We start from the raw sequence: 20,428 nt of genomic DNA, 5'->3' as shown, positions 1-20,428 counted from the left end.
ATTTCTTGTTGGATTGTAAAGCACATAGACATACACACACTAACACACACATGTGTAACATATATATATATATATGTGTGTGTGTGTGTATATGTACATGATAACATATGCAGAGATTGAACCCATCTGTTTTATCTGCTTGAATAAACTTGACCAATGAAGTTGAAGTAATGACAAACAAAGTCAGTGGAGTTCATAGTTTTATTATCATTCTATATCTTAACTCTGGAGAAGGACTGCCACACCAGGCAGGCTCAGGGCTCAGGGTGTGGTGGAGGTGTAGGTGGTGGCCCCCACTGTTGGCATCTCAGCCTCTGAGCGCTTAGTTAGCAGCAAGGATCTGGTCCACCCAACCGCGGAGCTCGGTGACACGGGCGTAGACGGCAGGAGTGGAGGTGGAGCAGCGGCTGCTTCCCCAGGACACAATACCAACCAGAGTCCAGGCGTTGTCCTTCTCACAGACCAGAGGACCGCCAGAGTCGCCCTGAGACCAACACGGCATCAGTCACAACCAAAACCAGAAGACATGCAGGCAGACACCAACAGCAGGAAAACCAGGTGACTCAGATGAGTGGACAGGGACTCACCATGCAGGAAGTGGCTCCGGCTCCTCCAGCACAGATCATCACGTCAGAGATGTTGCTGCCCCAGTGTCTCTTACACTGCTCATTGGACAGCAGGGGCAGGGCAGCCTGCTGCAGCTTGTTGGGAGTACTGGGAGCTGGGGGACACACAAAGTTTTCAGACACACTTCCCCTGCACCTTTCAAATCAAAATTCTTCCTGCTGTTTGGACGTTCCTAGCTGAGCTTGAGACAGGCCGTCTGTGTCTCCCTGTTGGTCCGAATGATGATAGCGTCATGACGACAGCGGCCAAAACTTGGTAAGGTGGATCACTCAGCCAGACTCAAACTCACCGTTGTAGCGAGTCAGACCCCAGCCGGAGGTCACGCAGGTCATGCTAGCGGCAAAGACGTCACTGGACTCAGCGAGACAGACGGGGGACACGTTGGTGCCCAGGCTTGCAGGTGTGGCCAGCTTGATGAGGGCGATGTCGTTGTTGATGGTACGAGGGTTCCACTTGGGATGGGTGAACACCTGTGATTGGGAGGTGGAGTGTGAGGGGGGGTATTAGTGGAGCAAGGATGGTGTGTCTGAAAGCTGACAGGCTGATAAATCGTTTTTACCTTGGCGGGCTTCAGCACCTGGACGGCCTCGTTGGAGCCGTAGCCCTTATCATGCTCCCCGGCGACGACGCGGTGGTAGGTCCTGACAGGAAACAGGAAACAGATTGTTTAAGGGTCACTTCTCACAAGATGCCGCAGATTCAGCGACGGTCTTCAAAATAAGAACTGTTCTTAGTCCTGATAACTGTCGAACATCAGGGAGACTGTCAGAACAAACTGATGTCTCCTAACGTTCACAAGTAGGAAGCCTTTCTTGTGGAAGCAGGAGGTTGCAGCTCCACTCTGATGGTGTCACTTACCTGACATTGCAGTGAGCAGCGGTCACCACCCAGTTCTCATTGATCAGGGATCCTCCACAGAAGTGGAAGCCGTTGGATTGCTAAAAGGAGGAACAGCTGACATCAGCCGCAAAAAGAAGAAAAAGGTCTTTGTGTTTGCTCAGGTCAGCTGACTCACCTGCAGAGACACCTGCCAGGGCCAGGAGTGAGGCACTGCCTCCTCGCCATTGACAATGCGAGCATAGCCGCTCACCTGGGGAGGAATGGCAGGAGTGCCGCAGCCTGAGGGGACGACAGGGAACAAACTTAAATGGACTCTTCTGCTGTCAACAAGAAAACAATAACAACAACACAACATCAGGTTGTGTGTGTCAGGTCATATGTCTCTGTCTCACCATAGGCTGTGCTGATGAAAGCAAGGCAGGAGACAATCCAGACAAAGGCCATGGTGGTGATGAAGACGATGATGTGCGGGGCCAAGCTGCCATTTTATCCCTGAGCCCCTCCTGGCCTCAGCCAATCAGAGTGTTGGAGCATCAAGTGGATTGTCCAGCTCAGCTGCCAGCTGGTTATCAGACCTGAGGGGACATTGTGGTTCTCACGAGTCACACGCCCCCACCTACGCCCTTCTGACTGACTGATTATTCTGGCAGCATGTTGATGACTTCAGCAGAGAGAGTCAGAAGATCTGACTCAGAAGCAACTTAATTTCAAGTTAACAAGTGTAAACATTAATGTACAGGTGGGGGCATAAATGGACCTTTTTGACATGTGGACATTATTGGGCAGATGTGGGCAAATGTGTCCATATTGGACGCTGGCCATACCATGTGTGACCACTTTTTCATTTTCATCGACAGTTCACTGGGAGATGGTAATCGACAACCTCGCAGTCTGTTCAAGGAGGACGGCCGCAAGATGGTGGTAAAAAAAGCAAGGACACTAATCACAGGCAGCAGACTCAAAGATGGCTGCTGAGGTCACATGACATGAGGGAGGGAATGTGGGTTTGTAGCCAGTTCAGATCATCTTTATGCCAATAAGTTAAAGAGGTTTAGCTGAAGGCTCTCGAATGTTGAGGTGCAAGAACATGAAAACATCAGACAAACCATTTGCTCCCTCATTCAGTCTTTCTGTTGTTTCCCTCTTTGTGTTTTTAATTTTCACGAAATCTCTCCTCACATTCAGACAAAGCTTACTCTGACTGATCAGTTAAGACGCTGTTCTCTGGAATCAGAAAACAAGAACTAACTGAAAACACTCTCTGATTGTTTCCTTCTCCAAAGAAAAGTTCCTCTCGTGTGTTTGGGTCGTTCTAGAGCTGATTTGAAGTTTCTATCTTGATCTGATCAGGAGTTCTGCTCATTAATGATGAAAACTCAGCTCCAAATATCTGATTGTCTTTATTCTGTCAACACAAGAAACTCAGAAACAAACAGGAATGATCCAGAGACTCTCTGATTGGCTGTGACATCACCCACCGGAGCCAATAGGAGCGTCTGATGTAGAGACATGACTCCAGACGTCACAATCAAAGATGGAGAATGAGAATGGACTGATAAACACACAGAAGGAGTCAGAGAGTCGGGCTGATCCAGATCTGATCAGTTTCAGATTGGACAGATCAGCTGATTTTGTTTAAGGAGGAAACAGGAAGAACCATCAGAGAGCAGCTGATGGAGGAGGAGGGAGCAGAGCATTCACTATGACAGGTTATGACATAATCCTGTGATCAAAAAGGCCTACAAGTGATGGCTAATGGAGAAATTGATTATTTTGGTGATGAATATTTGCCCCATGTGTCTGACCAGACCTGTGATTTCAAAGGAATTTCCACATTGGGAACATAAACCTTTATTGATTATCGGATCCAATTAGCCCCTAATGCTAAAGAAATACATGCAAAATACCACTGACACATGCTTAGACTGTTAGCTGTGTTATCTTGAGCTTGAAACAAATTTCTGTGCAGTGAATATTAAAACTATACTGGCAGTATTTGCACCTTACACCGATAAACTCATGCCCTTATTTATGTCATGTTCAAATTAGTTTTTATTGTTCAGATTTTTATGTGTCCTTTACTGGTTCATTTGCTAATAATTGGATAAAGAAGCCATCAGAGTAAATATGTGATTAGTATATTACATATAAAACATAAGAATGAACAAGGGAAATGACACATCTTCCTGTAAACTTCAGACTTGACCCTCGCTCCCTGATAACAACAAACTTGTCTTGATGCTACAGAAGCGTTTTATTAGTGGACTGTAACTCTGGAGTAATATAGAGCACAATCATTTTGTTGGTCTTTCTGTTTTTATTAGAGTGAACAACTTGAGAAGCGACAGGAAATGAGGGAGAGTGAGGTGTAACACTGGCCGAAATCAAACCAGTGTCACCAACAAATCTTGCAGCTTCCTGTTTATGGGGCGCATGCTCTACCCACTATCCCACCGGCACCCCAAGTTTTTATTTCATATCAGACACAGCTAAGTTCTGACCTCTGACTTCAAGCACATTCAAAAACACATTAGCACAGAAATGATTGAAGACCTGGAGACAGACAATCTACACGTTCAGCAGTTGGACAGAAGTAACTGAAGCAATTTCAGTTCTTATCTTATTTCTTGTTGGATTGTAAATCACATACACATGCACACACTAACACACACATGTGTAACATATATATATATATATATATATATATGTGTGTGTGTGTGTATATGTACATGATAACATATGCAGAGATTGAACCCATCTGTTTTATCTGCTTGAATAAACTTGACCAATGAAGTTGAAGTAATGACAAACAAAGTCAGTGGAGTTCATAGTTTTATTATCATTCTATATCTTCACTCTGGAGAAGGACTGCCACACCAGGCAGGCTCAGGGCTCAGGGTGTGGTGGAGGTGTAGGTGGTGGCCCCCACTGTTGGCATCTCAGCCTCTGAGCGCTTAGTTAGCAGCAAGGATCTGGTCCACCCAACCGCGGAGCTCGGTGACACGGGCGTAGACGGCAGGAGTGGAGGTGGAGCAGCGGCTGCTTCCCCAGGACACAATACCAACCAGAGTCCAGGCGTTGTCCTTCTCACAGACCAGAGGACCGCCAGAGTCGCCCTGAGACCAACACGGCATCAGTCACAACCAAAACCAGAAGACATGCAGGCAGACACCAACAGCAGGAAAACCAGGTGACTCAGATGAGTGGACAGGGACTCACCATGCAGGAAGTGGCTCCGGCTCCTCCAGCACAGATCATCACATCAGAGATGTTGCTGCCCCAGTGTCTCTTACACTGCTCATTGGACAGCAGGGGCAGGGCAGCCTGCTGCAGCTTGTTGGGAGTACTGGGAGCTGGGGGACACACAAAGTTTTCAGACACACTTCCCCTGCACCTTTCAAATCAAAATTCTTCCTGCTGTTTGGACGTTCCTAGCTGAGCTTGAGACAGGCCGTCTGTGTCTCCCTGTTGGTCCGAATGATGATAGCGTCATGACGACAGCGGCCAAAACTTGGTAAGGTGGATCACTCAGCCAGACTCAAACTCACCGTTGTAGCGAGTCAGACCCCAGCCGGAGGTCACGCAGGTCATGCTAGCGGCAAAGACGTCACTGGACTCAGCGAGACAGACGGGGGACACGTTGGTGCCCAGGCTTGCAGGTGTGGCCAGCTTGATGAGGGCGATGTCGTTGTTGATGGTACGAGGGTTCCACTTGGGATGGGTGAACACCTGTGATTGGGAGGTGGAGTGTGAGGGGGGGTATTAGTGGAGCAAGGATGGTGTGTCTGAAAGCTGACAGGCTGATAAATCGTTTTTACCTTGGCGGGCTTCAGCACCTGGACGGCCTCGTTGGAGCCGTAGCCCTTATCATGCTCCCCGGCGACGACGCGGTGGTAGGTCCTGACAGGAAACAGGAAACAGATTGTTTAAGGGTCACTTCTCACAAGATGCCGCAGATTCAGCGACGGTCTTCAAAATAAGAACTGTTCTTAGTCCTGATAACTGTCGAACATCAGGGAGACTGTCAGAACAAACTGATGTCTCCTAACGTTCACAAGTAGGAAGCCTTTCTTGTGGAAGCAGGAGGTTGCAGCTCCACTCTGATGGTGTCACTTACCTGACATTGCAGTGAGCAGCGGTCACCACCCAGTTCTCATTGATCAGGGATCCTCCACAGAAGTGGAAGCCGTTGGATTGCTAAAAGGAGGAACAGCTGACATCAGCCGCAAAAAGAAGAAAAAGGTCTTTGTGTTTGCTCAGGTCAGCTGACTCACCTGCAGAGACACCTGCCAGGGCCAGGAGTGAGGCACTGCCTCCTCGCCATTGACAATGCGGGCATAGCCGCTCACCTGGGGAGGAATGGCAGGAGTGCCGCAGCCTGAGGGGACGACAGGGAACAAACTTAAATGGACTCTTCTGCTGTCAACAAGAAAACAATAACAACAACACAACATCAGGTTGTGTGTGTCAGGTCATATGTCTCTGTCTCACCATAGGCTGTGCTGATGAAAGCAAGGCAGGAGACAATCCAGACAAAGGCCATGGTGGTGATGAAGACGATGATGTGCGGGGCCAAGCTGCCATTTTATCCCTGAGCCCCTCCTGGCCTCAGCCAATCAGAGTGTTGGAGCATCAAGTGGATTGTCCAGCTCAGCTGCCAGCTGGTTATCAGACCTGAGGGGACATTGTGGTTCTCACGAGTCACACGCCCCCACCTACGCCCTTCTGACTGACTGATTATTCTGGCAGCATGTTGATGACTTCAGCAGAGAGAGTCAGAAGATCTGACTCAGAAGCAACTTAATTTCAAGTTAACAAGTGTAAACATTAATGTACAGGTGGGGGCATAAATGGACCTTTTTGACATGTGGACATTATTGGGCAGATGTGGGCAAATGTGTCCATATTGGACGCTGGCCATACCATGTGTGACCACTTTTTCATTTTCATCGACAGTTCACTGGGAGATGGTAATCGACAACCTCGCAGTCTGTTCAAGGAGGACGGCCGCAAGATGGTGGTAAAAAAAGCAAGGACACTAATCACAGGCAGCAGACTCAAAGATGGCTGCTGAGGTCACATGACATGAGGGAGGGAATGTGGGTTTGAAGCCAGTTCAGATCATCTTTATGCCAATAAGTTAAAGAGGTTTAGCTGAAGGCTCTCGAATGTTGAGGTGCAAGAACATGAAAACATCAGACAAACCATTTGCTCCCTCATTCAGTCTTTCTGTTGTTTTCCTCTTTGTGTTTTTAATTTTCACGAAATCTCTCCTCACATTCAGACAAAGCTTGCTCTGACTGATCAGTTAAGACGCTGTTCTCTGGAATCAGAAAACAAGAACTAACTGAAAACACTCTCTGATTGTTTCCTTCTCCAAAGAAAAGTTCCTCTCGTGTGTTTGGGTCGTTCTAGAGCTGATTTGAAGTTTCTATCTTGATCTGATCAGGAGTTCTGCTCATTAATGATGAAAACTCAGCTCCAAATATCTGATTGTCTTTATTCTGTCAACACAAGAAACTCAGAAACAAACAGGAATGATCCAGAGACTCTCTGATTGGCTGTGACATCACCCACCGGAGCCAATAGGAGCGTCTGATGTAGAGACATGACTCCAGACGTCACAATCAAAGATGGAGAATGAGAATGGACTGATAAACACACAGAAGGAGTCAGAGAGTCGGGCTGATCCAGATCTGATCAGTTTCAGATTGGACAGATCAGCTGATTTTGTTTAAGGAGGAAACAGGAAGAACCATCAGAGAGCAGCTGATGGAGGAGGAGGGAGCAGAGCATTCACTGTGACGGGTGATGACATAATCCTGTGATCAAAAAGGCCTACAAGTGATGGCTAATGGAGAAATTGATTATTTTGGTGATGAATATTTGCCCCATGTGTCTGACCAGACCTGTGATTTCAAAGGAATTTCCACATTGGGAACATAAACCTTTATTGATTATCGGATCCAATTAGCCCCTAATGCTAAAGAAATACATGCAAAATACCACTGACACATGCTTAGACTGTTAGCTGTGTTATCTTGAGCTTGAAACAAATTTCTGTGCAGTGAATATTAAAACTATACTGGCAGTATTTGCACCTTACACCGATAAACTCATGCCCTTATTTATGTCATGTTCAAATTAGTTTTTATTGTTCAGATTTTTATGTGTCCTTTACTGGTTCATTTGCTAATAATTGGATAAAGAAGCCATCAGAGTAAATATGTGATTAGTATATTACATATAAAACATAAGAATGAACAAGGGAAATGACACATCTTCCTGTAAACTTCAGACCTGACCCTCGCTCCCTGATAACAACAAACTTGTCTTGATGCCACAGAAGTGTTTTATTAGTGGACTGTAACTCTGGAGTAATATTGTTTGTGCTCTATATTACTGCAGAGTTACAGTCCACTAATAAAACGTGGGTGGGTGATGTCACAGCCAATCAGAGAGTCTCTGGATCAGTCCTGTATGTTTCTGAGTTTCTTGTGATGACAGAATAAAGACAATCAGATATTTGGAGCTGAGTTTTCATCATTAATGAGCAGAACTCCTGATCAGATCAAGATAGAAACTTCAGATCAGCTCTAGAACGACCAAAACACACGAGAGGAACTTTTCTTTGGAGAAGGAAACAATCAGAGAGTGTTTTCAGTTAGTTCTTGTTTTCTGATTCCAGAGAACAGCGTCTTAACTGATCAGTCAGAATAATCTTAGTCTGAATGTGAGGAGAGATTTCGTGAAAGTTAAAAACACAAAGAGGAAAAAAACAGAAAGACTGGTGACTCTCTCTGCTGAAGTCATCAACATGCTGGCAGAATATTCAGTCAGTCAGAAGGGCGTAGGTGGGGGCGTGTGACTCGTGAGAACCACAACGTCCCCTCAGGTCTGATAACCAGCTGGCAGCTGAGCTGGACAATCCACTTGATGCTCCGATACTCTGATTGGCTGAGGCCAGGAGGGGCTCAGGGATAAAATGGCAGCTTGGACCCGCACATCATCGTCTTCATCACCACCATGGCCTTTGTCTGGATTGTCTCCTGCCTTGCTTTCATCAGCACAGCCTATGGTGAGACAGAGACATATGACCTGACACACACAACCTGATGTTGTGTTGTTGTTATTGTTTTCTTGTTGACAGCAGAAGAGTCCTTTTTAGTTTGTCGCCTGTCGTTCCCTCAGGCTGCGGCACTTTTACATCTGGAATCATTCTCACCTCTGAATCTCTCAGCGCTAGCAACCTGTCTATTAGACCCAGTACCTACCAGCCTCTTTAAAGAGATCTTTTATTTAATTGAGCCGTTCATTCTACATTTGATTAATCTAACTTTATTTCTGGGTTATGTACCTCAGGCACTTAAGACTGCGGTCATCAAACCCCAGCTTAAAAAGCCTAATCTTGATCCAGATGTTTTGGCAAACTATAGACCCATATCGAACCTTCCATTTATTTCTAAAATCATTGAGAAAGCTGTAGCAAAACAACTACACGACCATCTGGATGGGAACAGTTTGTTTGAAGAGTTTCAGTCAGGATTTAGAGCCCATCATAGCACAGAAACAGCTCGTTAAAGTCTCCAATGGCATTCTAATATCTTCAGACAATGGATCAGCCTCCATACTTCTCCTTCTAGATCTTAGTGCTGCATTCGACTCCCTCATTTCCTGTCACTTTTCAATGTTGGCCTTCCTGTTTTTATTAGAGTGAACAACTTGAAAAGTGACAGGAAATGAGAGAGCGTGAGGTGTAACACTGGCCAGAATCAAACCAGTGTCACCAACAAATCAAATCAAATCAAATCAGATTTATTTGTATAGCGCCAAATCATAACAAAGTTACATCAAGGCACTTTACATATAGAGCAGGTCTAGACCAAACTCTATAAAATTATTTAAAGAGACCCAACAGATCCCCCAATGTGCAAGCACTTGGTGACAGTGGCACGGAAAACTTCCTTTAAGAGGCAGAAACCTCGGGCAGAACCAGGCTCAGGGGGGGCGGCCATCTGCCTCGACCGGTTGGGTTGAATGGGAGAGAGAGAGAGAGAGAGAGAGTGAGATAGGCATTGGGGGGGGGGTGTAGGCCGGAACATGTTGCTGCATGAAGTTCATGGAGTTGAGCTGTAGTACAGAATTCAGGAAATATTGGACCAGCAGGTGTTGCAGGAACATGGGTGGCGATGAGTCACCACCTGCAGGATGAGGACAGGGAGAGAGAGGAGAGGAACTGGGAGAGACAGAGACTTTGGCAGAACATGGTTAGTAAATGCAGTATAAATGCTTAGAACTGGGTGAAACTGTGTTTTTTTAAGAAGGATGGTTCTTATCAACACATTCAAGGGGGGAGGAAAGGAGAGCGAGTGAGGGAGAGATAAAGAGGGAGAGGGGGGCGAGAGGGTGACAGGGAGAGACAGACAGCGAGAGAGAGAGAGAGCGAGAGAGAGAAAAGCTCAGTCCTTCCTCCAGCAGCCTCGGCCTACAGCAGCATAGCTAAAGAGGAGAGGACTTTAACTTTTTAACTATCAGCTCTGTCATACAGGAAAGTTTTAAGCCTGGTCTTGAAAATTACTAAAGAGTCCGCCCCCCGGACCGATGCTGGGAGTTGGTTCCATAGAAGAGGAGCCTGATAACTGAACGATCTGCCTCCAGATTTACTCTTGGAGACTCTAGGAACCACAAGTAAACCTCCATCTAGAGAGCGGAGTGGCCTGCTAGGACAGTAAGGAACTATGAGCTCTCTGAGATATGATGGAGCTTGGCCATTAAGAGCTTTATATGTTAAAAGAAGGATTTTGAATTCTGCTCTGCATTTTATCAGCAGCCAATGAAGAGCAGCTAACAGGAGAGATATGATCTCTTTTCCTATTTCCTGTTAATATTTGTGCAGCAGCGTTCTGAATCAACTGAAGGCCTTTTAGAGATTTGTTTGGACATCCAGATAGTAATGAGTTACAGTAGTCCAGCCTAGAAGTTACAAATGCATGGAGCAGTTTTGCTGCATCATCCTGAGAAAGGATGTTTCTGATTTTCCGAATGTTTCTCAGGTGGAAGAAAGCTGCCCGACTAACTTGTTTTATGTGAGGGACAAAGGACATGTCCTGGTCAAAAATTACTCCAAGGTTTCTTACAGTGGAGCTGGAAGCCAAAGTGATGCCGTCCAGACTTATGAGATGATTAGACAGTATTTTTCTGAGGTGCTTAGGGCCGAGTACAAGCAGATAAAGCGTAAAGAGGATTGGTCCAAGTACCGAACCCTGCGGGACTCCATGACTGACTACAGTACATGAGGAGGAGCTGTTGTTAACATGAATAAACTGATGTCTATCTGATAAGTAGGATTTGAACCACCTTTGTGCAGTTCCTTTAATTCCAATTTCATGTTCCAGTCTCTGTAGTAAAATATTATGATCTATGGTGTCGAATGCAGCACTAAGATCTAGAAGGAGAAGTATGGAGGCTGATCCATTGTCTGAGGCCATTAGAATGTCATTGGAGACTTTAACCAGCGCTGTTTCTGTGCTATGATGGGCTCTAAATCCTGACTGAAACTCTTCAAACAAACTGTTCCCATCCAGATGCTCGTGTAGTTGTTTTGCTACAGCTTTCTCAATGATTTTAGAAATAAATGGAAGGTTCGATATGGGTCTATAATTTGCCAAAACATCTGGATCAAGATTAGGCTTTTTAAGCCTAAGTTTGATGACGGCAGTCTTAAGTGCCTGAGGTACATAACCCAGAAATAAAGTCAGATTAATCAAATGTAGAATGAACGGCTCAGTTAAATAAAAGATCTCTTTAAAGAGGCTAGTTGGTACTGGGTCTAATAGACAGGTTGACGGTCTGGATGATGAAACTATAGAAGCTAGCTCTGAGAGATTCAGAGGTGAGAAGGATTCCAGATGTAAAAGAGGCGTCGCAGCTGATTCAGGAGTTGCTGTATTCAGTAGGAGATTTGTATCTAACGTAGGCAAGAGCTGATAAATTCTTTCTCTGATCGTGAGAATTTTGTCTGTAAAAAAGTTAATAAAATCATCACCGCTTAGAGCTAAGGGGATCACTGGTTCAACTGAGCTATGGCTCTCTGTCAGCCTGGCTACAGTGCTGAAGAGAAACCTGGGGTTGTTCTTGTTTTCTTCTATGAGTGCTGAGTAATATGAACTTCTAGCACTGCGGAGAGCTTTTTTATATGTTTTTAGGCTGTCTTTCCAGGCTCTGTGAGACTCTTCTGACTTACTGGAACGCCAATTTCTTTCTAAAAATCTTGCAGCTTCCTGTTTATGGGGCGCATGCTCTATCCACTATCCCACCGGCACCCCAAGTTTTTATTTCATATCAGACACAGCTAAGTTCTGACCTCTGACTTCAAGCACATTCAAAAACACATCAGCACAGAAATGATTGAAGACCTGGAGACAGACAATCTACACGTTCAGCAGTTGGACAGAAGTAACTGAAGCAATTTCAGTTCTTATTTTATTTCTTGTTGGATTGTAAAGCACATACACATACACACACTAACACACACATGTGTAACATATATATATATATATATATATATGTGTGTGTGTGTATATGTACATGATAACATATGCAGAGATTGAACCCATCTGTTTTATCTGCTTGAATAAACTTGACCAATGAAGTTGAAGTAATGACAAACAAAGTCGGTGGAGTTCATAGTTTTATTATCATTCTATATCTTCACTCTGGAGAAGGACTGCCACACCAGGCAGGCTCAGGGCTCAGGGTGTGGTGGAGGTGTAGGTGGTGGCCCCCACTGTTGGCATCTCAGCCTCTGAGCGCTTAGTTAGCAGCAAGGATCTGGTCCACCCAACTGCGGAGCTCGGTGACACGGGCGTAGACGGCAGGAGTGGAGGTGGAGCAGCTGCTGCTTCCCCAGGACACAATACCAACCAGAGTCCAGGCGTTGCCCTTCTCACAGACCAGAGGACCGCCAGAGTCGCCCTGAGACCAACACGGCATCAGTCACAACCAAAACCAGAAGACATGCAGGCAGACACCAACAGCAGGAAAACCAGGTGACTCAGATGAGTGGACAGGGACTCACCATGCAGGAAGTGGCTCCGGCTCCTCCAGCACAGATCATCACATCAGAGATGTTGCTGCCCCAGTGTCTCTTACACTGCTCATTGGACAGCAGGGGCAGGGCAGCCTGCTGCAGGTTGTTGGGAGTATTGGCAGCTGTGGGACACACAAAGTTTTCAGACACACTTTCCCTGCACCTTTCAAATTAAAATTCTTCCTGCTGTTTGGACGTTCCTAGCTGAGCTTGAGACAGGCCGTCTGTGTCTCCCTGTTGGTCCGAATGATGATAGCGTCATGACGACAGCAGCCAAAACTTGGCAAGGTGGATCACTCAGCCAGACTCAAACTCACCATTATAGCGAGTCAGACCCCAGCCGGAGGTCACGCAGGTCGTGCTAGCGGCGAAGACGTCACTGGACTCAGCGAGACAGACGGGGGACACGTTGGTGCCCAGGCTTGCAGGTGTGGCCAGCTTGATGAGGGCGATGTCGTTGTTGATGGTGCTAGCGTTCCACTTGGGATGGGTGAACACCTGTGATTGGGAGGTGGAGTGTGAGGGGGGGTATTAGTGGAGCAAGGATGGTGTGTCTGAAAGCTGACAGGCTGATAAATCGTTTTTACCTTGGCGGGCTTCAGCACCTGGATGGCCTCGTTGGAGCCGTAGCCCTTATCATGCTCCCCGGCGACGACGCGGTGGTAGGTCCTGACAGGAAACAGGAAACAGATTGTTTAAGGGTCACTTCTCACAAGATGCCACAGATTCAGCGACGGTCTTCAAAATAAGAACTGTTCTTCGTCCTGATAACTGTCGAACATCAGGGAGACTGTCAGAACAAACTGATGTCTCCTAACGTTCACATGTAGGAAGCCTTTCTTGTGGAAGCAGGAGGTTGCAGCTCCACTCTGATGGTGTCACTTACCTGACATTGCAGTGAGCAGCGGTCACCACCCAGTTCTCATTGATCAGGGACCCTCCACAGAAGTGGAAGCCATTGGATTGCTAAAAGGAGGAACAGCTGACATCAGCCGCAAAAAGAAGAAAAAGGTCTTTGTGTTTGCTCAGGTCAGCTGACTCACCTGCAGAGACACCTGCCAGGGCCAGGAGTGAGGCACTGCCTCCTCGCCATTGACAATGCGGGCATAGCCGCTCACCTGGGGAGGAATGGCAGGAGTGCCGCAGCCTGAGGGGACGACAGGGAACAAACTTAAATGGACTCTTCTGCTGTCAACAAGAAAACAATAACAACGACACAACATCAGGTTGTGTGTGTCAGGTCATATGTCTCTGTCTCACCATAGGCTGTGCTGATGAAAGCAAGGCAGGAGACAATCCAGACAAAGGCCATGGTGGTGATGAAGACGATGATGTGCGGGGTCAAGCTGCCATTTTATCCTGAGCCCCTCCTGGCCTCAGCCAATCAGAGTGTTGGAGCATCAAGTGGATTGTCCAGCTCAGCTGCCAGCTGGTTATCAGACCTGAGGGGACGTTGTGGTTCTCACGAGTCACACGCCCCCACCTACGCCTTTCTGATTGGCTGAATATTCTGGCAGTATGTTGTAACATTAATGTACAGGTGTGGACAACAGTTGACAGATGTAGCCAGGTATTGTACACGAGTAGGGGAAATTTGTTTATCTGCAATTAATATTAATGCTTAAAGGTAATAATTATTAATAGCCAGAAAAATTTACAATTCATAGTAAAGCTCGGGGCACCGCCCTCTCATCAGGGACCGATAACCAAATTGACAAAACTTGAACACAATCTCACAAGGTTGCTAAAGGAGGAGCTCGAGCACTGACTGTTATGAATCCAGGAACTATCACAACTGTATAACCACAATAATTGTAAACAACGACCGACTAAATTAAAACAGGATTTAGTTTACAGCAATAATTATTTAAAATAACATCACTTGGGATAAAGACTATTATAATTCAGTTATCAAAAGCAAAACACTGGGTACTAACTTCGACAGGCAACACACATGTAATGGCAATAGCATTAACGATAGCAGTAACAGCAGCAGTAGCACTCGCGATGGAAATGGGAATTCCAACAGAAATAGCAGTCACAATGGTGTGTGTGTGTGTATTTGTACAAGGGGGGGAAATGTAGGCCTCTCTATTGTTCTTTTCAAAGCACACGGGTAGAGATCCCAACACATTAGTGAACTGGTTTGAACAACAGTAGAAATATGTCAATATCTGTGGACATCAGTCCATGGATGTCTAATAAACTTGGGGTTTTTTATTCAGGTCTTTTTTTTCTGTTAGGGTCAGTGTACGTGTTCCTGCAGCTGAAGAAGAAAACCTGTCCAAGACGTCCACAGGTCATGCAACAGTCATATGTTAAGTCATGTCATGTGTTATATGATCAATTCCAACAACAGGAAGACAAGAAGTTTCACCATGAGACAGTTAATACTGGACCCACAGTCCAGAAGACACCTGGTTCCAGGACTCATTGTGGAACCTTGGTGGAGTAGTCAGAAGAGAAGTGCAATACATGAGATGAGAGCTAATAATGTGTGTTAACCCGGGCCAGCAGGTTAGACTCCCTAGTCTCCATAAGGACCAAGGTCATTTAGACACCTGAACCTGTTTGTTGAGCGAATCCACCTCAAACCAGATTCATGCGAAAACAAGCATGTGGGAAAGTCTGGATGAACAGCACCTGAGTGCCAGTTAATGATTGGTCAGGTGGCACAGCTGAAGGTTGGTGACTTGCTGGCGTGTTTTCAGGTATAAAAAGAGGTGGATGTTGTGTTAAGAAAAAAACAGCTGTCCTCTGATTGTTGGTGTCTACAGAAGGTCTGCATAGTCATGACATCATGATGCAGTTGTTTAGATTGGATGAAGAAGTTTGAGGATTAAAATGTGTGTCCCTTTAATCCATCACCAATGACTGTGGCATCATGAGCTCAACATCAGCAGAGACTAAAGGCCTGACCCAGGCCTGATCAGAGACTATGATGTTCCTGGAGATCTGATCAACAATCAGGGGCCGGGATGTTCATCATATACAAACTAGTCTGGGGCAATGATTAATCTGGGTTAACTTTAATTCTCTCTGTGCATCACCTGTCCTGTAGTGAGGGGTCATTTACTATTGGCTCACTGACGGCTCTTCAGGTAGTAGATAAGTCTCTGTGATCTGATCTTAGGTAGTCAGGATCCTCTCTCCTGGTCCTCAAGAGAAACTTGACAGGTCTCTCAGGTCTTGGTCAGAACGAGCCAGAGACAGAATGGTTACCATGGAGACAGAATTATACTGCCTGCCCCCTGTGTGACTGAAGAGACATCAGTATAATTTGAAACTCAACCAAAGAAAAGATCATCATCAATATCAACAAACTGGAAGGTCACATGACTGAAGTTTTATGGTTTATTTTGATGATGAACTGATGAAAGAGAGAAAAGTGACATGATCTCTTCATCTCAACCAACTCCCTGAAACAACTGACTGCTCTGATGACCTCATGCTCCCTCCTGGTTTTGCTGTGGTGTAAATACTTATTGTAAATAAAAATGTACACATGTATTCAGACTGAGTTTCCTTCCTTCTTGTCCATGGATTCTGTTTAATTAAACTGAGTTTGAACTGGAACATTAAAATAGTCCCTGGTCCCCATAAAGACATGGGTCCTCGTGGATCAGCAACCAGCCAGGATAAAAACAATGAATTTGTCAAAGTGCATATACACGTGCACACATACACACACACACACACACACACACACACACACACACACACACACACACACAAAACCCTATATCGCGAAGATAATAAATCATCAGACAGGAAATGAACTCTGTCATCTGTAAACACGTCATCTAATCACCTTCTGTTGTTTATCACATCTGACATCGTTTTTGTCTGTGAAAACATCTTCTATGTAAAGTCTCACCTGTAGACCTGTTATAACTTTATTTGTTACTTGTCACCAGGTGTTTGCTCATGAAGAGATTTGTTGGGTCTTTGTAAATAATTCTATAAAGACTTTGGACCAGCTCCATATGTAAAGTACATTGATGTAACTAAATAAATTTGATTGGATTGGATTTCCTTCCTGTCCTAATTGTAGTCATTGACCAAACTTTTACTTAATTAACTGTAGCAATTGCACTGCTGTTCAATCAAGTCCAACAGGTAATGAAGTACTTTTATTTTGACATCCCTTCACAGGAAACAGTGATCTCATGTTCCTTCAGCTCACCTTGGTTCTATCAGTCGTTTGAGTTGAGACGTGTTTGACCTGCACCATGGACCTGGTTTTTCATTCATTCTGCCACGGCCTTTCTCTCTGAACTTCAGGTCGCTGGGGCTCCAACATGGTGCAGCCGCGGAACGAGTCCTCCTGTTGGGATGAACTCTCGGCTTCCAATCGCTCCGAAGCGGTGCACGTCGGCTGCGGCGCAGAGGAGGACGGAAGGCCGGGGCCGGAGGCTGTGATTGTGCCGGTGGTGTTCGGACTGATCTTCGTTGTGGGGGTGTTGGGGAACTCTCTGGTGATGGTGGTTATTGGGAAGGTGAGGTACAGTAGCGGGGCGGGAGGAGGAGGGCGGGGAGGGGGAAGGCGTTCTGGGAGCCCGACAAACGTCTTCATCCTGAACCTGAGCGTGGCGGACCTCAGCTTCCTCATCTTCTGCGTCCCCTTCCAGGCCACCATCTACTCCCTCCCGGACTGGGTGTTCGGAGACTTCATCTGCAAGTTTGGTCACTACTTCTCCACCGTCACCATGCTGGTCAGCATCTTCACGCTGGTCGCCATGTCTGTGGACCGCTACATCGCCGTGGTGCACTCCAAGAAATCACCATGCGTCCGGAGCCGCAGGAACGCGCTGGTCGGGGTGTGCGTCATCTGGACGCTGTCTCTGTTATGTTCGGTTCCCGTGGCCCAGCACCAGGCCCTCGTCAGCCACCCCTTCGCCCCAAACTGCACCTTCTGCTGGGAGAAGTGGTCCGGAACCTCCAAACACACCTACAGGGTGACCATCCTGCTGATCGGGTACCTGCTGCCGCTGCTACTCATCATCTGCTGCTACAGTGGGGTCAGTGCGGGGCGGCTTGTTTCAGGGATAATGTTTGACTCCCTGCTGCTGTAAAACACGTCCATAACTTATAACAGTGACCAAAGGGCGCGCATGGAGTCGGCGGATCAAATCACCTGTGCGTAAAAACCGCGCGGAGAGGAAGACGAAAGAGAAGTTAGAAAATAAAAATTTAAAGGTCTTCAAAACTCAGAGGTTTGCCAAAATAATACAAATGTTTTAGAAATAGTGAGTTTATTAATGGTTGAATAAACCTTTCTGCTCCTGCTCTTCGTCTAATGAAAGAAAAAAGACAAATCGAAAGAAAAGGAAAATAGAGAGCAATATATTTTCATTCCCTTATCTTAAAATTTTATTTTCAAACTCACTTCAACTCAGAATTTTTTGATCGATCTGCTGAAATCTTTCTGATTCGGAGAAGAATGCTGATGTGTTCACTGTCCGGTGACAGAGAGGAAACCCAGCTGTGTTCGAGCTGTAACTAATCTGCATCTGTCAGTCTATCTGTCTGTTTGTTTGTTTGTCTGCCTGTCTCATACTCATACTGTTTTTTTTTTTCAGGTTTTGTTTCATCTTCATAAAAAAATGAAGAACATGTCTAAGAAATCTGAGCATTCCAAACGAAAGGTACACTTATCTTCTTAAAGGTACAGTTCTTTTTGTCCTCTTCCTCATCCTCCAAACTCTGAATTAATAAGAGAATGGAGACATTTTTGGGGGGTTGGGGTCAGTTGGAGTGGGAGGTGCCCCCCCCCCCCCACATACACACACACACCTGGCTGTCAGCCAACCTGCTCAGCTCAGTTTCCAGAGTCTGCTGCTCCTCAGGTCAGTGCCTGAACAAAGGCTGCTGGGTAAATATTTAGACAGTGGGACTAAGAATAGAGGAAACTCCCTGAGAGAGACCACCTCCATACTGGATCAGGTTTGATCTGACCTGGCTGTGTTCACACTGTCATCTCTCGGGAGACAGAGGACACAGCACCTTCAGACCTCAGGACCATCAGACCAGAGGACCTGAGGACCAGAAGAGTTTGTGGTTTGCGTGATGTATGTAGTGTCCTGTGTGTATGTAGAGTGTGTAACAAGTGTGTGGTCTTGTGAGTGTGAGTATGTATCAATAAGCACTATTAAAATTGTGTTGTTGATAATTCCTGTGGTCTCTGAACACACCTCACCATTTCCTGTCTTCTTAGACAGCACAGACAATCCTCCTGGTCGTGGCAGCTTTTGCCGTCTGCTGGGCGCCTCATCACATCATTGCCATGTGGGTGGAGTTTGGAAGCTTCCCACTGAATGACACAACCTTCGTGTTCCGGATTGTCTCTCACTGTCTGTCCTATGGGAACTCCTGCGTTAACCCTGTCCTGTACGCCTTCCTGTCTGAGAACTTCCGGAAAGCCTGTCGGCAGGTGTTCACCTGCCACTCCATGTACTCACCACCATCCCACGGCAAGGTGGTTCGATTCCGCATGGAGACCTTCTCCACCACACACTCCACCACCAACATCTGAGGGGCATGGTCATCTGGATCACATGACAATTGGACAGCAAGGGATTGGCATAGTTTGCAATCGTTCTAAAGGAGTGGGAGGGGTCAATTATATTTATTCATTTATATGAATTAATAAAGGTTTAATTTTACAAGTCACAGCATTGATTCTTTTCATTTCTTCATGCTTGAATCCCAAGAAGGAGGAGGAGGGTTTCTTCATTTCTTTGGTCCAATCCCACTCTAGCCCCTCCCCCTCCATATTAAGGGCAAAGTGAATATGGTGGATTGTTAAACCTTCAGAGAGTCTACATTTGGAGCAGGTTTCCCGCCGTCACAGCAGGAATTCCAACAGGAGAACAGAAGAAGAAAGTTCAGACCTTCTACTTTGTCCATCTTACTCACACCATTGTCAGGCTGATAAACAAAATCTCAAGATGTGTGATGTTGAGTTCGAAAACAATAGAAAATATCACTTTGTGATCACTTTTTTGATCACTTTGATATTTGATTCTATAGTTTCATCATCCAGACCGTCAACCTGTCTATTAGACCCAGTACCAACTAGCCTCTTTAAAGAGATCTTTAATTTAATTGTGCCGTTCATTCTAGATTTGATTAATCTGACTTTATTTCTGGGTTATGTACCTCAGGCACTTAAAACTGCCGTCATCAAACCCCAGCTTAAAAAGCCTAATCTTGATCCAGATGTTTTGGCAAACTATAGACCCATATCGAACCTTCCATTTATTTCTAAAATCATTGAGAAAGCTGTAGCAAAACAACTACATGAGCATCTGGATGGGAACAGTTAGTTTGAAGAGTTTCAGTCAGGATTTAGAGCCCATCATAGCACAGAAACAGCGCTGGTTAAAGTCTCCAATGACATTCTAATGGCCTCAGACAATGGATCAGCCTCCATACTTCTCCTTCTAGATCTTAGTGCTGCATTCGACACCATAGATCATAATATTTTACGACAGAGACTGGAACATGAAATTGGAATTAAAGGAACTGCACTAAGGTGGTTCAAATCCTACTTATCAGATAGACATCAGTTTGTTCATGTGAACAACAGCTCCTCCTCATGTACTGTAGTCAGTCATGGAGTCCCGCAGGGTTCGGTACTTGGACCAATCCTCTTTACGCTTTATCTGCTTCCTCTAGGCAACATTATCAGGAAACACAGCATCAACTTCCACTGCTATGCAGACGGCACTCAGCTGTACCTATCAATGAAGCCAAATGAAGTCACTCAGATAGTCAGACTGCAGACATGTCTTGAAGACATAAAAGTCTTGATGACTGGAAATTTTTTACTTCTCAACTCTGACAAAACAGAAGTTATTGTACTCGGTC

The 20,428-nt window shown here is 45.7% G+C and overlaps 4 protein-coding genes across 4 annotated transcripts; 1 reads left to right on the top strand and 3 right to left on the bottom strand.

The window, feature by feature from the left end:
* Window positions 1-322: 322 nt before the first annotated feature.
* On the bottom strand, window positions 323-1,911 carry LOC115041392 (chymotrypsin B). The gene is made up of 7 exons (XM_029498807.1): window positions 1,860-1,911; window positions 1,643-1,746; window positions 1,486-1,565; window positions 1,187-1,268; window positions 917-1,097; window positions 588-721; window positions 323-484 (listed from the first exon to the last, which is right to left on the bottom strand). Exons 1-7 carry the CDS (start codon window positions 1,909-1,911, stop codon window positions 323-325), a joined length of 795 nt encoding a protein of 264 aa, XP_029354667.1.
* Window positions 1,912-4,421: 2,510 nt separating this feature from the next.
* Window positions 4,422-6,010, bottom strand: LOC115041391 (chymotrypsin B). Its single transcript, XM_029498806.1, has 7 exons — window positions 5,959-6,010; window positions 5,742-5,845; window positions 5,585-5,664; window positions 5,286-5,367; window positions 5,016-5,196; window positions 4,687-4,820; window positions 4,422-4,583 (listed from the first exon to the last, which is right to left on the bottom strand). Exons 1-7 carry the CDS (start codon window positions 6,008-6,010, stop codon window positions 4,422-4,424), a joined length of 795 nt encoding a protein of 264 aa, XP_029354666.1.
* Window positions 6,011-12,279: 6,269 nt separating this feature from the next.
* LOC115041390 (chymotrypsin B-like) lies at window positions 12,280-13,868 on the bottom strand. Its single transcript, XM_029498805.1, has 7 exons — window positions 13,817-13,868; window positions 13,600-13,703; window positions 13,443-13,522; window positions 13,144-13,225; window positions 12,874-13,054; window positions 12,545-12,678; window positions 12,280-12,441 (listed from the first exon to the last, which is right to left on the bottom strand). The coding sequence occupies exons 1-7, from the start codon at window positions 13,866-13,868 to the stop codon at window positions 12,280-12,282; spliced, it is 795 nt and encodes a 264-aa protein (XP_029354665.1).
* A 2,989-nt stretch (window positions 13,869-16,857) lies between these two features.
* On the top strand, window positions 16,858-19,091 carry galr1b (galanin receptor 1b). Its single transcript, XM_029497418.1, has 3 exons — window positions 16,858-17,577; window positions 18,139-18,204; window positions 18,774-19,091. Exons 1-3 carry the CDS (start codon window positions 16,858-16,860, stop codon window positions 19,089-19,091), a joined length of 1,104 nt encoding a protein of 367 aa, XP_029353278.1.
* Window positions 19,092-20,428: the final 1,337 nt, after the last annotated feature.

This window comes from Echeneis naucrates, chromosome 3 (assembly GCF_900963305.1).
Source record: "Echeneis naucrates chromosome 3, fEcheNa1.1, whole genome shotgun sequence".
Lineage (NCBI taxonomy): Eukaryota > Metazoa > Chordata > Actinopteri > Carangiformes > Echeneidae > Echeneis > Echeneis naucrates.
Note: the sequence above shows the minus strand (reverse complement) of the source record. Positions and strands in the feature narration are given on the sequence as shown.

Bases quoted from the DNA above. Each gene is read 5' to 3' on its own strand.
- LOC115041392 (XM_029498807.1), bottom strand. From the start codon at position 1,911: ATGGCCTTTGTCTGGATTGTCTCCTGCCTTGCTTTCATCAGCACAGCC. The intron at 1,098-1,186 runs GTAAAAACGATT...TCCCAATCACAG, and splicing joins AGGTGCTGAAGCCCGCCAAG to GTGTTCACCCATCCCAAGTG. The intron at 722-916 runs GTGAGTTTGAGT...TGTGTCCCCCAG, and splicing joins GGGTCTGACTCGCTACAACG to CTCCCAGTACTCCCAACAAG.
- LOC115041391 (XM_029498806.1), bottom strand. From the start codon at position 6,010: ATGGCCTTTGTCTGGATTGTCTCCTGCCTTGCTTTCATCAGCACAGCC. The intron at 5,665-5,741 runs GTGAGTCAGCTG...TCCTCCTTTTAG, and splicing joins CCTGGCAGGTGTCTCTGCAG to CAATCCAACGGCTTCCACTT. The intron at 5,368-5,584 runs GTAAGTGACACC...GTTTCCTGTCAG, and splicing joins GCTGCTCACTGCAATGTCAG to GACCTACCACCGCGTCGTCG.
- LOC115041390 (XM_029498805.1), bottom strand. From the start codon at position 13,868: ATGGCCTTTGTCTGGATTGTCTCCTGCCTTGCTTTCATCAGCACAGCC. The intron at 13,055-13,143 runs GTAAAAACGATT...TCCCAATCACAG, and splicing joins AGGTGCTGAAGCCCGCCAAG to GTGTTCACCCATCCCAAGTG. The intron at 12,442-12,544 runs GTGAGTCCCTGT...TGTTGGTCTCAG, and splicing joins CCGGAGCCACTTCCTGCATG to GGCGACTCTGGCGGTCCTCT.
- galr1b (XM_029497418.1), top strand. From the start codon at position 16,858: ATGGTGCAGCCGCGGAACGAGTCCTCCTGTTGGGATGAACTCTCGGCT. The intron at 17,578-18,138 runs GTCAGTGCGGGG...TTTTTTTTTCAG, and splicing joins TCATCTGCTGCTACAGTGGG to GTTTTGTTTCATCTTCATAA. The intron at 18,205-18,773 runs GTACACTTATCT...CTGTCTTCTTAG, and splicing joins CTGAGCATTCCAAACGAAAG to ACAGCACAGACAATCCTCCT.